The sequence below is a fragment of the Pyrus communis genome, chromosome 8, assembly GCF_041283825.1.
Source record: "Pyrus communis isolate YQ-2024b chromosome 8, ASM4128382v1, whole genome shotgun sequence".
Classification (NCBI taxonomy): domain Eukaryota; kingdom Viridiplantae; phylum Streptophyta; class Magnoliopsida; order Rosales; family Rosaceae; genus Pyrus; species Pyrus communis.
Genome location: NC_142572.1, coordinates 16,429,817 through 16,445,676, shown reverse-complemented (window position 1 = coordinate 16,445,676; position 15,860 = coordinate 16,429,817). Strand labels below are relative to the sequence as shown.

The window sequence follows — 15,860 nt, the reverse complement described above, 5'->3', positions numbered from 1 at the left end:
GGCATGCCGCCATGGATCAGTCAAGGAGAGCCACAAAACCCTAAAAAAAAGTCATAAAATGAGGATCCGACTCATCAACAACCAATACCCAACCAAACTCGCAAATCTTGCCTAAATCAAGGGGATAGGCCCTGTGAGGCAGTAATTCTCGAATTTTGCGGGGAGAGGGGAGTGCATCAAAGCCGCGAAAATTGGTTGCCCACAAAAGGATGGTGAAGAAGAGGTGCTACGCAGCACCAAAAACTAGAGAGAGAGGGGGGAAAAGGGAGGGTTGAGGAGGAATGGTGGGGGAAATAAGGGGATGAAGGGCAGGGAGTCGAGAGGCTAAGGAGGCAGGGAGTGGAGAGTCTAGGGAGGTGGGGAGGTTAGGAGGAGAAGGGGGCGCTAGGAAGAGGAGGGAGAGGCTGACGTTGTCCCCAAGTCAAGGCAAGGGACGGGTGGCTAAGATACAGTACTAGGGTTTCTGTTTGGAGAGGGAGAGAAAGGAGGTTGCGGTAAAGGGATTTTTTTACATTCTCGTTGGTTGTTGATCGATCCTTAAAGATCTTTAATAACCCTACAAGCTTGGATTTCAATTTTTCACTCTCGAGCTTAGTTAAAAGAGTAAATTGTAGAAATGATCTCTCAACTTTAATCAAATTGGAGTAATGATCCCTTAACTAAAAATCTATTGTCATTGGTCCCTCAACTTATCAAAACATGTAGCTATTAGTCATTTTCGTCAACTTCATCAGAATTCTGTCAAAATGAGTAATGTTGGAAGGACCTTTGCTACAATTGGGTTAAAGTTGAGGGATCATTACTCCAATTGAGTTAACATTGAGGGACCATTTCTCCAATTGAATTAAAGTTGAGGGACCATTGATACAATTTTCTTACTTAATTTTCCACATTTGCCTCTTGATTTAGCCTCACGTGCATGTCATGTGACTCATTTTAGCGGAAGTTCTAACGGAGTTGACGAAAATGATCATAGCTGCACATTTTGATGAGTTGAAGGATCAATAGGAATGAATTTTTAGTTGAGGGACCATTGCTCCAATTGGTTAAAGTTGAGGGACCACTGCTACAATTTACTCTAACTGAAAACTCAAGAGTTTAATCTGAAATCTAAGCAAGAAACTGACACACCAAGAATGACAAAAGAATTACACTATTACCGTGTAAAATTACACTAGTACACTATTAAAGTGCCAATCTCGAATCGATTCAATCTTATATTATTGGTTTTCTCCACTTTCGTAAGTGGTCAGATCATGGTTTAGTTGCAACTTTATGTTGCATCAATGAATAAAACTTTTTTGGTAAATTCATATGCATATGCATATGGAACCCACCTTTTCTGCAGGTAACTTGGTCTTGCATTGTACCCAAACTCCAAATTATATGCTTTAAACCGACCACAGCTTTTCTATCCAACCATATGCTTGTGGTACATGATTGCTCAATTAGTGGGTCGTTTCCCAAAAGCGTATTGGACATGATCATGGAGTTAAATCCCAATTCTTTTGAATGAGTTATATGAGCACTCAATACCTAAGTTTCTAACTAGGTTTCACAGCTTTAGTTAATGCTCCCAATAAACCAAACTATCCAGCAGATGTGTTGTTAGGTGATTTGATCCTCCCATAGTTATGCTCCATGAACAGTAAGGTGTTTGATAAGACGAACAGACACATAGTTGTACATAATCAATAACACCAAATCTTGTATATTTTACTAGTTATGGCTAAGCACTGATTAAAGACTAAATATAGTAAAGCATGGAGCTCCAGCATGGACACTAGTTCTCTCATGTTTTGACCCTCTTGTTAACGATGTAGTGGAGCTTCAAATTAATGATTTTGTTGCTACTAAATTAGGGTTCAAATTAATGATTTCGTTGCTACTAAATTTTAAGGTTCTTGCACTGTACCTGAAAATGTCATGGTGACGTTATCTTAAGCCATGATTCACGTGACAAGTTTGCACGATTGGTTTCAAATACTGCGACTGAGACACTGCGGGTGTGTGAAAGTTTTGCTACTAAATGTGCCACGGATGCCTAGTTAAACACAAAACAGAAACTAGAAAAACACTTAGTAGAGCTTATAGAACCCAACCCAATTATTTGCAGCACTAACTTTTGCTGCCTAACATGGCGTTTGTGATAAGACCATATCTGACATACAAGAGGGAGGAAATAAAAGGGAACAGGGAAAGAGATAGCGACTATAAACAATGGAAAGAAAGCAAAGTTTAATTCCAATTAATATGGATAAGCAGGAGAAAAAATTTTTGAGGGGGAAGATGAGCTGCACCTCAATAATTATATTGAGGCATTTAGGATTGGGGTTTGGAAAAGCATAAAGCTAGTGACATTGATGCCTTGTTTGATGATCAGAGATCCACATGCATAACCAACATTTCCGCATTTCATTTCGAGTTTCTTTCCGCAAAATACTTTGTTACTTACGTTACTTGTAAGGAATCATTCTTCGTAATCAAGTGATTTGCAAGTGAAAACGACTTATCACATGTAACGAGTGATCTATCAAAAAAGAATGAGTCATTACTTGCGACGAGTGATATATAAGAATGAATGACTGCTTTTACATGAAATTTGACTCGTTACGAATAATGAATGATCTTCAAATGAAGAAAAATGACTCATTACATGCTAAGAGGCGAACAATGTTGGTTTTATTTTTCTTCATGCCCTGGCCCTTCGTCTGCAATCTGTGTGGTCCGACCCTCCTTATCTTATCACATTCAACCCCCTCCCCTTTTCATCACTAAACTTTGTCATATCACTCTGTACTATTTAGTCCCATTAAGTTCCCCCTCCCTTAACCAACTTGAAAAATAAAACATAAAAATTGAATTCCCTTTCCAAACTTCAAAGATTCCAATCACATAAACTTAAACTAACCCCGAAACGACGCCGTCCAACAGAAAGTATCCAAACACAAACATAACCAAATGACTGACCAAACTAAATTTTGAAGTCCTATTTTCTCCAACCTTCCACTCTCTATATATATTTCCAATTAGCGTACATTTTCAAACACTCATATCTAATATACCCCTTCTTGTATTTGTTGAATTGATTTCTGAACCACAAACCCTAGCCACAATGCCTTCTGTGCACTCTAGCCCCTTCTACCACTTAGAGAACTCAGCCATATTTAACCTAATCCGGCACGGTCATACGCCGGGCCAAAAACGTTCGTCGAAATCTTCATCCGGAGGTCTTCTCAAGATGTTCAAGCTCTTCCCCATGTTGACGTCAGGCTGCAAAATGGTTGCTTTGCTAGGCAGACCCCGAAAGCCGTTACTAAAGGATCATGCCACAACAGGTACAATTTTCGGGTATCGAAAAGGGAGGGTGAGCCTAGCAATACAAGAAGACCCTCATTGCATGCCACTCTTTGTGCTCGAGCTGCCAATGCACAGTAGTGTATTTCATAAAGAAATGGCGTCAGATATAGTCCGAATCGCACTGGAGAGCGAGACGAAGACGCACAAGAAGAAGCTGACGGAGGAGTTTGTGTGGGCTGTGTATTGCAATGGAAGAAAGGTAGGGTATTCTATTAGGAGGAAGCAAATGTCGGAGGACGAGCTTCATGTTATGCAAACTTTGAGGGGTGTTTCGATGGGGGCAGGGGTTCTTCCATGCCCTTCTGATCAGAAGGAGTACGCAGGAGATGGGGAATTGACTTACATAAGGGCAAGGTTTGAGAGGGTGGTTGGATCAAAGGACTCTGAAGCTTTGTACATGATTAATCCCGATGGAGCGGCAGGGCCAGAATTAAGTATTTTCTTTGTAAGAGCTCATTAGCTTAGCAAAAAATTATGTTCTGTTTTCATTAATTAATATAGGTTATTTAATGTAACTTTGTGTCTATGTAAACTAAGGTTCTCAAATTCATGAATTGATTGTTTTTAACTTCAATGATTGTAGTCAGTCCTGCTCTTCTAAGGTCCTCAAATTTTGAGGACCTGTGCGAACCAAATTCATATTAGCCGTTAAAATGTATTAGCTTAAGATCCAAAAGCTTAAAATGTTTGACAAATAAACGAAATCAACTTAAAATCCAGGAACCATTAGAAAACTCGTTTTCTTGTTTTGCTTTATTAAGTTGTAAAATATTTTAAGCTTTTCGATCTAAACTAATATAATCTTGTGATTGTTATGCATTTGGTCATCACAAGTCCTTAAAATGAGGGTCTTAGGAGAGCATGAGTTGTAGAGTAGTTGAGTTTCAAAAGCTTTTTTTTTTTTTCCTTTTTTGACGAAGTAATATTCTAAAACTTCTCTCTAATTGACAAAAAGGGTATTCGAACTCGAGTACAATAAAACCGACACATTGCGTTAACCAACGATCTGTAGTTCCAAAAATATCTTTAGTTGCCTTCAAGGTACTGCCTTGATCATGATGATACATAGGAAAGAATCATTAACAGGCTGGAAATTGTTTGGACCACAATCAACTTTTAGGCAGTGTAGGCGCTTTTACCATTGAAATTAATGTTTTCAGACCCAACCCCCTTTCCGAAGTAAAATTAAGGGTTAACGATATTTTACACTAGAAGATTGGAGGGTCATTTGCAATTGAGACACAAGGTTTCGGTTTTCACGTATTACACTACGTGGTTTTTGAAATACATTAATTTAACTATCTCGTCAATTTTACTGTCTAATTAGACGTTAAGTAATGAAGTAACATGGACTAGGGTGGCATTTGAAGCACACGACCATCAATTTCACGGTTTAGTACTTTACACTTTTACTCTTTTAGTCCTTGTATGAAATCGACAACCAACGTGTACCTCAAATGCGGGCTTAGTCTATGTCACGTCAATACTTAACGTCAAATTAAACAGTAAAATTAGAGGAATGGTTAAATTGGTATGTGTAAATTGAAACTTCGTACTCATTTTTGTAAATAAGCCCAAACCTTGTTGTGTAAAATGCAGTTAACCCTAAAATTAAAAAAAAAAAAAATAGAAGAAAATGAAATTTTAATCATGTATGTAACAGCATTGATATTCAGATGTTACATCGATATCTGATAGATATTGTTGATATGACGTTGATATTTGGTATCAATACGTCAATATAACGTTGTTAAAATAACATTGATATTTGATTGCTTTATCGCCGTGTAAGTCGTTCATGTCACTCAACCAGGTCATGTGCAGCCCATGCACACAATCCACATGCGCAGGGAAGAAAACCACAGTATAACCTGAGGCCCTATAAACCCAAAAGTGAGCCGTACTCGATTCAATCAGTGCTCCAGTGTAACAAAAGTAATGGACAACAACAATGGGCTTCTTGAATTGTACACAGCCGCCCGGCTTCATTTTGTCAAGAAAAATGCTAGGATGCATGCGCGCGGACTGACTATAGTTGGTTATTCATGCTTGTGCAGGATTGCAGGATTAGTGACGCTTAGGATCAATTATTGTCCGACCTATTCATAAAAGAGCAGAATGCACTGATTTGTTGATGAGAAACTAATCCAATTCGAAGTTGTTGATGTTCATACCAATCGATCATAGAAGAAAAATTCTAATTCATTTCCTTCCGATTAAGCTTCCTTCCTATTAAATCCGGAAGTTCTTAACTAGCACTGGGGTTTGTATCTGCACGAGACTAAGTAATACCTCAATGCGAAGGACCCTAATTTTTTATGAGTAAGTCAGACAATCCACCTAGTACCTAACTGCCAGACATAAGAATTTTCGACGTGATAGACTACCAGACATACATAGAAAGAGATAAATCTAGAGCTTACATTTGGGTTCTCGTAACTGTATTAAATTAAAGATCGTCAAAGATAGTTATCCAGAAAAACTTGACCCAAATGAATTTACATAGATTCCAAGCTACATCCCTTATTGGATAGGGGTTGGGGTAGGTTGGTAAGAAGAATATAGTTAATTAGATCTTCCCCATGGACTAGAGTGAGAAGTCTTGCGATGGTATTTTAAAAATTGAATCCATCTGTCAACAGCTTGCATATTCAACAAATGTCCATTTCAGTTTCTGCGTGTAAAAGCGACTTGTCACTTGTAATATTGTAGATAATTGGTACGTATTTACATCTTTTGATCTTTTGGAAGCCTGCCGAAGATTTTGTACGCAGTACGTTCTATTTATGAGTCAGTGTAGGTTATCTCCCATTTTAGTTATTTGTATGTGTTTACGCGTATCTTTGTTTGTCTAGAAGAATGATCGAATGTCGTAGACAATGCCAATACGTACTTGCTGCCAGAGTTATGTTCGTACATCTGTACACACGTATGTAAAGCATCAAGATGCCATTTACTAATTTTCAGGATTCACAAGTTTTTTAAAAGAATCAATACATACAAAACGAATGAGTGCCGAATCATACAAAACGAATTAGTGCCAAAACAAGAAGTAATAAAGGTAGGGCGCATCAATACGTGTGGGCATCGGCGAATCCATATAGGGACCCCTTGGAAGTTCGAAGAAACACATGTGATCAACCTTCGAGACCCTCCAACAATTTGGGCAGGTGCAGTGGAGAAGCTTGTATTCCTCCATGAATGTGCAAGTAGCAGTGCTTATAACAAAGAAGAAGAAGAGGTTTTTAATTTTTGTTTTAAAAGACCTAGCCAAAACGACAGCATTTTTTAGCCAGGTCATTATAAAAAAAATTAAAAACTAAAATATCTCTGTTTTCTCTATAGGGCCCGAGAATCCTGATCTTTTCTAGTATCCCCAAATTATATGTAAAAACTCTCAGCCCCAATTGTCGCAACCTTCCAACTTTAAACCCAAATTACCCTATTCCCCACCACCATTTGCCGCTCCACCGTCTTTAGCTGCCTAATTTTATTTCTTCCAAATTCACATAAGTTTTTTTTATCCTAGACTCTAGTCCCAACTACCAATTAAATAATATATATGTTAAATTAACAAATTTTATCTTTGTAAAGTCACTAATTGTGTTATGTTGCTGAGGATAATGTGTTGGCTTTATTACTTTTGAAATTAATATTGATTTATTCAATGAACCAAATTCAACAGAACATAGTGATATAGAATCAAATTAGTCTAATATTTTATTTTTCTTTTTTAACTTTTATGTTGGACCTCTGAACTTGAAATCCTGATACGGGTCTCATCCTCATTAAGAAAATTGTACAAATATGTGATAAGATTAACATTTTATAAAAAAATAAAAAACAAAAATAAAAAGAAAAAAAACTGGTGGGAATAAGAAAAACGAGGAGAATATCAAACAACCGTGGTTAACCAAATTGTTGACCGGCACGAGCAGGACAAGGCACCAGTTCTCACGCGGTATTGCCGTATTGGCTACCACCTTAAGCTTCCTTCCTATTAATACCGATTACATTAAAAAATTTCTCTCAATCGACAATTGGGTTGGAAGGGGACATCGCGGGACCCACTGATAGTTACCAGACCAGGTATCCCAAATCTCCTCCCATCAGTGAAAATATCTGCCAACGAAAATACGAGTCCAAATTTGGGGCCCACCTCCAGCCTACAATCGACCGTACACAATCACCGCTTTCTGTTTTATTCTCTTCAAATTTTTTTACCCTAATTATGGAATTTATGGATGAGTAATGAGCATGGATTATCAAACTTTATCACTGGATTTTATTCACCAAACGATTGAATTATTTTAATTTCTTTTAAGTTTGGGCGTACATTTAGGATGTTTAAGGAGTTTGTGTTCAATTTTTTTTTTTTGACAAACAATATTATATGCACTAAAGAGAGGGGGGTATGCTTAGCTTTACAATAGGCTATCAATAATGTGGTTCAAACTTATTTTTGATGAGAATTAAACCTAAGACCTCTCACTTACAAGTGAAGATGAATATTACTAGACCGTAGTGTTAAGTGGCAGGCGTTTGTGTTCAATTGATTAATAGTATTCATCCCAACATTTGAAATCTGAATTTATTTCTCTCGTCTTACAATCATTTGAATAACAAAAGTTTGAATATGTAGAGTAAAAGATTCTCACATAGGTGAAAGAAAAAACCTTGTAACAATTTATAACAGGTTAGACTATTCCGCACCTTAACTTCTTCATGGTATCAGAGCAAGGTTAACCCATTTGAGCACCCCAATGGCCAGACGTACTCCTCGTTACCTAATTCATGCTGTCAATGTGTTTGACTTGAAAATTCACCACGCATGAGAGGCATATGAGGATGTAAAGGTAAAAGAGTCACACATCATTTAAAAGAAAAACATTGCGAAGACTTATAAGAGGTTGGACTACTCTCTGAATTGCTAATTAATTTTATGATAGAACCTCAACTTATTTATTATACATCTCTCTTACTTGTTTCTTGATCGTTCCTACACTCATCATTGCTCGATCACATAATTAAGTCTAGTACATTTTTCTTGTGCCAAACGCGACTGACTTTAACGCACCTCTAATTTGAAACTAAAGAACACGTTAAGGTTAGTGCCCTACAGCCCTTGGGCTTTTTATCTAGTAAAGGACATTGGTACACAGTTTTGTTGTATGTAAAATTCGAAACAAGTCGGTGACCGTGACTAGGGATTTGGTGCCAGCTGTGGTATCAACTTCCCAACTGCTGCTTGCCAAAAGTTTCACCCAAGGCCAAAATCCATAAAATAATGCCACGTGGGCGGCTAGGATGCAATCATCACAACGATTGTGTTCAGTTTGTGGGAGCTCCCCTACTGAGCTTGTCCGCGCGTGCTTCTCAGGTCTCTAGCCACAAAATTCGAAAATTACTTAAGAAAGTGATACCTGTACGGCGGTGGGGTGGCGTACGTACGTAGCATTTTGTTTGTCACGTAAATGCATGCATGCATAATCCCGTTGATTGCGTTCTTAGAAAACAATTACAAGATATTATCTACTTGTTAGAGGCATTATTATCCTCATGATCACTTAGCTTACCCTTTCATCATTCCATTGTTGTAACTTCGCATCTCTATCATGTTTGAGATGTATCTTCTCATAGAAATTAGAACTCTCACTAATGTGCCAACTAGCAAGGCGTCCATTCAATTAGCTTTTTCCTTTAGGTAAAAAAGATTTAATTTAAACAGAAGCCTCGATAACACTCAAGATCTCTAGAGTAATACAAAAGAGTGTTCCCAGCTTGTTGAGGAATACAGTCATCCCAAATACACAAATTATTGCAATTGTGTCCAACATAAGTAATGTAATTAGTAGCAAAGTTTGCTTCTCTATAGACATGGTTCCACACCATCAAGTCAATGGAGGAAGGCATCCATTTTGTCCTGTCCAATAATCCTAATTCTCAAGGTATTGCACACTTCCTAGAAACGATATCAATGACAATCTTCGAGCCGCCATCAACTATGATCTTCCTTATTCAGCTCTGTTTGGATTCAGCACTAATTGGTTATCTTCAGTTTTTGCAATATTTCTTTTTCTCTAGATTTTTTCGGCTACCAAACATTATTTCTTAAGAATCCTATCATTGTATCAAAGATTGAAATTATTAAATTTAATCATAGACACTAAATAAACTCATCATTTAAAAAATTCGAACTACGTGTCTGCATCTTGAGATTATAAATCGATCGATCGACGATCACTTTCCACGTTTTGCACTAGACAACAAAACAATCGAAAATGTTTTGGGGTGTAAAGTGAGGGTGACGCTCGACGAAGATGAGTAGGGGAAAGTGAGCTTTCTTGGATGAGAGCTTCAAAAGTCAAAGACGGGATTCAACTGGAATCACGCGAGATTCTTACAGCCTGGGAGTGGGGCCTTCCTACGTGGAACTGTGGAAGACGTTGAAGTCATTCTTAATCTTAATTTTTGTAATTTACAAGTAGGCCCTCCCCTTTTATCGGGGTTTGCTTTTTAGGATAGGTTCGATCAGAAGCCGTTGATTTCAGCGACTCTATAGGCTCTAGGGGTTGACTGACGGGGACCTTTATCTACAGCTGTTAAATTGGTGGTAGGCTATAAAAAAAAAAAAAAAAAAATCAGTGGCTAAAAAGTGGTCAAAAAGTTCGTTGGGCCCCAGTCGCCGTTCTAAAACGTTTGTGTTGTGTTTAACAGCTTTGCGTTTCCTGTCATGTGTTAAACGCTCCCTAATTTATCAGTACTCACGCTTCTTGTCCCATGTGAGAATGATTTTATTACTTTTTATTTTCGTTTTATTTTCTCGTTCTTGCCCCTCTCTAATTACAATGGCTCAATTTCTCATTACCTCGCACGATAAATAGTTCTAAGATCAGTCGATAAATTGGCTTATGTACGTATGTACGACTAATTTTTTCAAACGGTGTTGAAAAATATCCAAAATTGTTGCAATCAATCACGTAACAGGTTAGACATAATCGACTAATGTAAGAATAAACGACTTTTTCCAACTCTACTTGCACAATCTCATATTTCAACCACATACGGTAACGAGTATTTACCCAACAATACTTATTTATTTATTAAAGGAGATTTAGGTTAAATCTCTTAAATTAGTAGCTGGGTCATAATTTTATAATAATGGAGTCACATTTTGACATTAAAAACTTCATTGGATCATTTTGTCGAGCTTCTGATGGATACATGCTGAATTATGTCGCATTCTATCTATTTTTGCCAAGGACTATCGAGTGACCTATTTATCGAACACTTGTTGCACCATACGGTCACACACAAGAAATAAGAGAAGAAAGACAAAGGAAAGAAAGAAGAAAATTTACAAGTAACTAAACATGGGGTTGCAAAAAAGAAGCAGTAGTTTATATTTAAGTATTTTCGAATCATTCTTTTAATTTACCACAATTGTGTATATGGATCATGTACAAATACAAAGATACATATACATTAGGGTTATGAAGATATTGGGGACATAAGAAGCCAATGGCTCCATATTGACTCCATTACTGTCTTAAACGACAACTGTTAAATTATAAAACATTAAATTTAATACCTACTCTTGAGTTAAAGTAATAAAATATCGATATGTACCATTAGAAATTAACTGTAGGTACCTATCCATATTCTTAAAAAACTAGCCTTCATGCACGCGCTCACGCATGTGTAGAATGCATTTTTTGAATCACGGCGTGCTATGCACGACTTACACGTTTTAAATGTATTTATATGCATAAATTGACAAAAGGAAAGTCAAATATTTTAAGTAAATGAATAATTTTAGATCATGCTAGAAGAAACCTCTCATAAACCAATTAAAGCAGTTGAATTCACATAATAAAATCGGTCTCTATAGAATTTACATTAAGAATAGAGAAAATAATATTTAACAAACAATTGATTGAATCACATTATTGCTAGCCCATTGTAAGGCTAAGCCCACCCCCTCCCCTTTAGTGTAGATAATATCATTTATTAAAATAAAATAAAAAAACAGTCATTTGACAATTAATTGAATCACATTATTATCCGCGTATGAAAAACCTTTTTATAACCGGCATTACACTCATCTTAAGATGTTTTGAATTTGTTTAAATATAGAGAAAATAACATTTAATAAACAACTGACTAAATCACATTATTGCTAGCCCATTATGAGGCTAAGTCCACCCCTCCCCCTTAGTGTAGATAATATGGTTCGTTAAAAAAAAAAATCATCATTTGACAACTTATTTAATCACATTATTATCCACGTGCGAAATGTCTTTTTTTATAAATGACATTACATGTCTCTTAAAATGTTTTGAACGTGTTTAAAAATAGAGAAATTGAATCACATTATTGCTAGCCTATTGTGAGACACTAATTAAAAAAAAAAGTACTAAAAAATTAATTATTAAAAAAGCAATGTTAAAATGATGAAAATACTCCTACCGTATTTGATGCATTATTTTGAAATGCCTTTAAAATTTTTTTTCTTCAGGGCATTTTTATCTAAATATATTTATTGAAATTTGGTGACACAAAAATCATTATTCACCTTTTGTATGCTCTTTATATATGGATGAGGGTCTGTGCGAGGTAACCTTCATGATTCATTACGAAGACAATACGACAAAAGTAAGTCAAACATTTCACAATCACCTATCCCAATCAGACGTGGTTTATATTAAATTATTAATTCAGTTTTAGTTACATTTATAATTTTTTTTAGTTTAAAATATAAAAAAGTTAATGAAAAAAATTTGAAAATTTTAAGTTTTAACAATAAGAATAAAATAAAGAATAAAATGAATAATATAAGGATTGATTTTTTAATGTAAAAATAAAATTTTTCGTTAAAGTAAACAGTACCGGAAGTTTTTCGTTAAATTTTCTCTAAAATATATATATATATATATATATGTATATGTATATCAGAAATTTAGAACACGAACGGCTCTAAATCTAGATAATAACATACATAAAACGCAAGTTAGTGTTAATTCTGGACACATATCATATTTTAGTTAGATTATTCAAACGTTCAGCATTATTACATGACAAGACAAATAACGTACGATAAATTCGTGAGGGATTGATTTGGCCTCGCTGCCTAATTTACACAAAATTCACATGTTGCATAAACTTGATTGATAATATTAAGTTCATCAAGACACACAATTTGGGTATTTAAAATTTGATCCAACGATTAAAATTATCAAAATTTTTAAAATGAATTATTTTTTATAATCGTTAAATCCAATTTTAAAGGTTTAAATTGTGTAATTTGGTAGATTTGGTGAGAAGATAATCCTTTCCTGAAACATGACAGCTCACATTGTCTCAATATATCGGGGGAAGCCCAAAATGGTAAATGAACAAAACCAGAGGCTCCAGAGAAAGAAAAAAAAATCCGGAAAAATAAATATATGATGACATAAAACAAGGGGTGCGCATGTACGCACTCGGTTCAAGTTAGCACCCCCACCCACTTTACAAAAGCCAGTTTCGTGGAAGTACCCTTCTCATCCCCTCTCTATCTTCCATAAAAAGTGCTCACAAGTGCATGTATCTCGCCCCCTAAATACAAAACCCAAAACACAACCTTTCTCTCATTCACTCCTCCTCCTCCTCCTCCTCTCTCTCTCTCTCTCTCTCTCTCTCTCTCTCTCTCTCTCTCTCTCTCGTGCACTCACTCCTCACTCAGCTCGAACAAACACCATCACTATTTCCATGGAAGCGATGAATATGTGCTCGTCATCTACTTCGTCTTCCGGCGCTTCCTCGTCTGAGTCTTCCCTCCCGAGAAATCCCAACAAGCCCGAACGAATCAAGGGCCCGTGGAGCGCTGAGGAGGACCGTGTCCTGACCCAGCTCGTCGACCGCTACGGGCCTAGAAACTGGTCATTAATAAGCCGGTACATAAAGGGCCGGTCCGGGAAGTCGTGCAGGCTCAGGTGGTGCAACCAGCTGAGCCCCAGCGTCCAGCACCGACCCTTCTCTCAGGCCGAGGACGAGACCATCTTGGCCGCACACGCTCGGTTCGGAAACAGGTGGGCCACCATTGCCCGCCTGCTTCCGGGTCGAACTGACAACGCGGTGAAAAATCACTGGAACTCGACGTTGAAGCGGAGGGTCATGGGAGATCAACTAACGGAGGGTGGTAGTTTTGGGGGCGGCGGCGGCGGCGGCAATGTGGGTAGTAATGAGGGGATGAGCACGAGTTCGGTTTCCGGATCTTTGGCCAATGGGTCGATGGAGTTTGACCCGTTGACGGAGTTGACTTTGGCACCGCCGGGGATTGGTAGCGGAAGCGGCGGGGCGAAGGTGGGGGAGCAGCAGAGGAATAATGAGAGTGGGCCGTCGGGGTTTTGGGACTCGATGAGGGATGTGATCGCTAGGGAGGTTAGAGATTACGTGGCGACAACATTTTCAGAGCCTTCGGAGCTTCATAGATTAAATTAATCATGCTTTTAATTTTCTTATTATGTTTTTGTTAATATGTTGGCTTCGATTAATTCTCAGATGCAGAAAATGTGAGATTTTCGAATGAATATAATTTTAAAAAATATTTGAAATTATGAAATTGTAGTTCTGTTGAAAGTGGTGTTTCCAGCCTGTCACCAACGAACAAGTGGAAACTGAATGGAAAAGATAAGAAGTGGAGGATGTTAATATAAAAGTTCTGTTCACTGACATATGATGTTGTTGAGATGATTTAAAATACTGGCAAGTAGATTTTAGAATATCTCGTTTCGTCACATTTATCGTAAATCAACTTTGTGGCGGATGTGTTTGCTTGTGTGGATTATTCTTCTTGTCTATGAAGCTTTGGTGGAATCTTCCTATTCAGGCGAGATCAAGATCAACTTGGTTTTGAGATTTTCATAATTTAGATGCCCGATGGATATTTTTGTTGTAATTCAGTTATTTTCTTTAAAGTGTTGATCAAATCGTTCAGACAATTAATTTTGCATGTTGTACATGTTCGTATGACAATTTTTCAAAAATTTGAGATTGTTTGTCACAGGAACACGTATTGGCATAAAAAACATTGTGTGAGCGGTGAATTAATCACGTAATATATGTTCGTATACCAGTTTTGCGGTGACTAATTTGGTATGAGTGGGAATTTAGGTATAAATATGGAACAGAAGTTAGCATAATATATTAACAGTTTTTTTTTGTAGCTAATGAAATTCCAGCTGCTGAGAGAATATAATTAGTTTATAGCATGTTGTGTTCATCCATTGAATTGACACACGGAAGAAAAGTTAGGATAAGAATGTATTAGTATGCAATACCATCAAACGCTAACGGCTAATTACCACATAGTGGTTCAGTGGTTGAAGATGAATTTTAAGCCTGTATTATATACAATACGTATTGGGTTTGATTACTGCCGCTGGAAAAGCATACATGGTGGCCATGAGAGGCTACAATGTCTCTGTAAGTCTTCTCTGTCCCAGAAGGGTAGAATGTCATGGCGAAACCACCAGTTGATATTTTTTTTTTAAGAAAAAAAAAATGCTAACAACTTACTTTAAATTTTTTTTTTTTTAACATAATAATATCATCTACATTAAAGGGTTAAGCCTCACAATGAGTTAGTAATAATATGATTCAAATTTTTCTTTGGCGATAATTGAATTTAAGACCTCTCACTTAATTACCGATAAAATGAAATATCATTAGAACGTAATACTAAGTGTGACCAACTTCGTACCTGAATATTGATGGGAAAATGAGCATATTATTTGTTACATCTTAATTAATAAATAAATTGGGTAAAGATTTACATCATTTATTTATCTTCAATCATACATGAGTGGAGAAAATTGGTTGAAAATATCAATTACGTAATTTGGCCTTTCTAATTAGCAAGAAAATATGATGGTAACTAGATTTTTTCTAGATAACGAGAATAAAGTCTCGCCTCCTACTCCGGATACATTCTGGTTGGTGTGTATGCACCAAAATTAATAACACGCAATTCTGGTTGCCCGGATCAGTTCCACAACTCGTGCAACCATTAAATCAATACAAATGACCTGAGAACCGAGGATTTTTTTCTTCAAGAGTTGAGATTTGTACCATTCAGAATCAAACTGCAATACGTTTCATGTTTCCAAATAAAACAAATTCAAACTCTTTGAAAAACGATTTAACACCCACCACCACTGACTTTAATATATTTGAAACCCAAGTACGAAAGGACTTTTTCACCATCTTTTCTTCCACTGGAGGAAAAGCTAACAAAGCATACGTACGATCGAATAGCGGAACCCTGTTTTGGCGCGGTGTGATGGGAAAACAAACTGTCTTCGCATTGAAAAGTCGTGTTCCCCACTTCTGCCTCTACAGAAGCACTTTTGGATTTGTATAAGCAATTCATGCGTGCATGGTCTGCATGTTTTAAATGTGTACGCCAAACCTCCATCGTAGAAAAGGCTTTCTTGAATGTGATGTGTGTCATGTGACTA

At 36.8% G+C, this 15,860-nt stretch overlaps 2 protein-coding genes across 2 annotated transcripts; both read left to right on the top strand.

The window, feature by feature from the left end:
- The first annotated feature begins 2,752 nt into the window (after positions 1–2,752).
- LOC137718719 (protein MIZU-KUSSEI 1-like) lies at positions 2,753–3,934 on the top strand. Its single transcript, XM_068458262.2, has one exon. It carries the CDS (start codon positions 3,116–3,118, stop codon positions 3,818–3,820), a length of 705 nt encoding a protein of 234 aa, XP_068314363.1. The 5' UTR covers positions 2,753–3,115; the 3' UTR covers positions 3,821–3,934.
- Positions 3,935–12,967: 9,033 nt separating this feature from the next.
- Positions 12,968–14,075, top strand: LOC137718749 (uncharacterized). The gene has a single exon (XM_068458287.2). It carries the CDS (start codon positions 13,111–13,113, stop codon positions 13,840–13,842), a length of 732 nt encoding a protein of 243 aa, XP_068314388.2. The 5' UTR covers positions 12,968–13,110; the 3' UTR covers positions 13,843–14,075.
- The last annotated feature ends 1,785 nt before the right edge of the window (positions 14,076–15,860 follow it).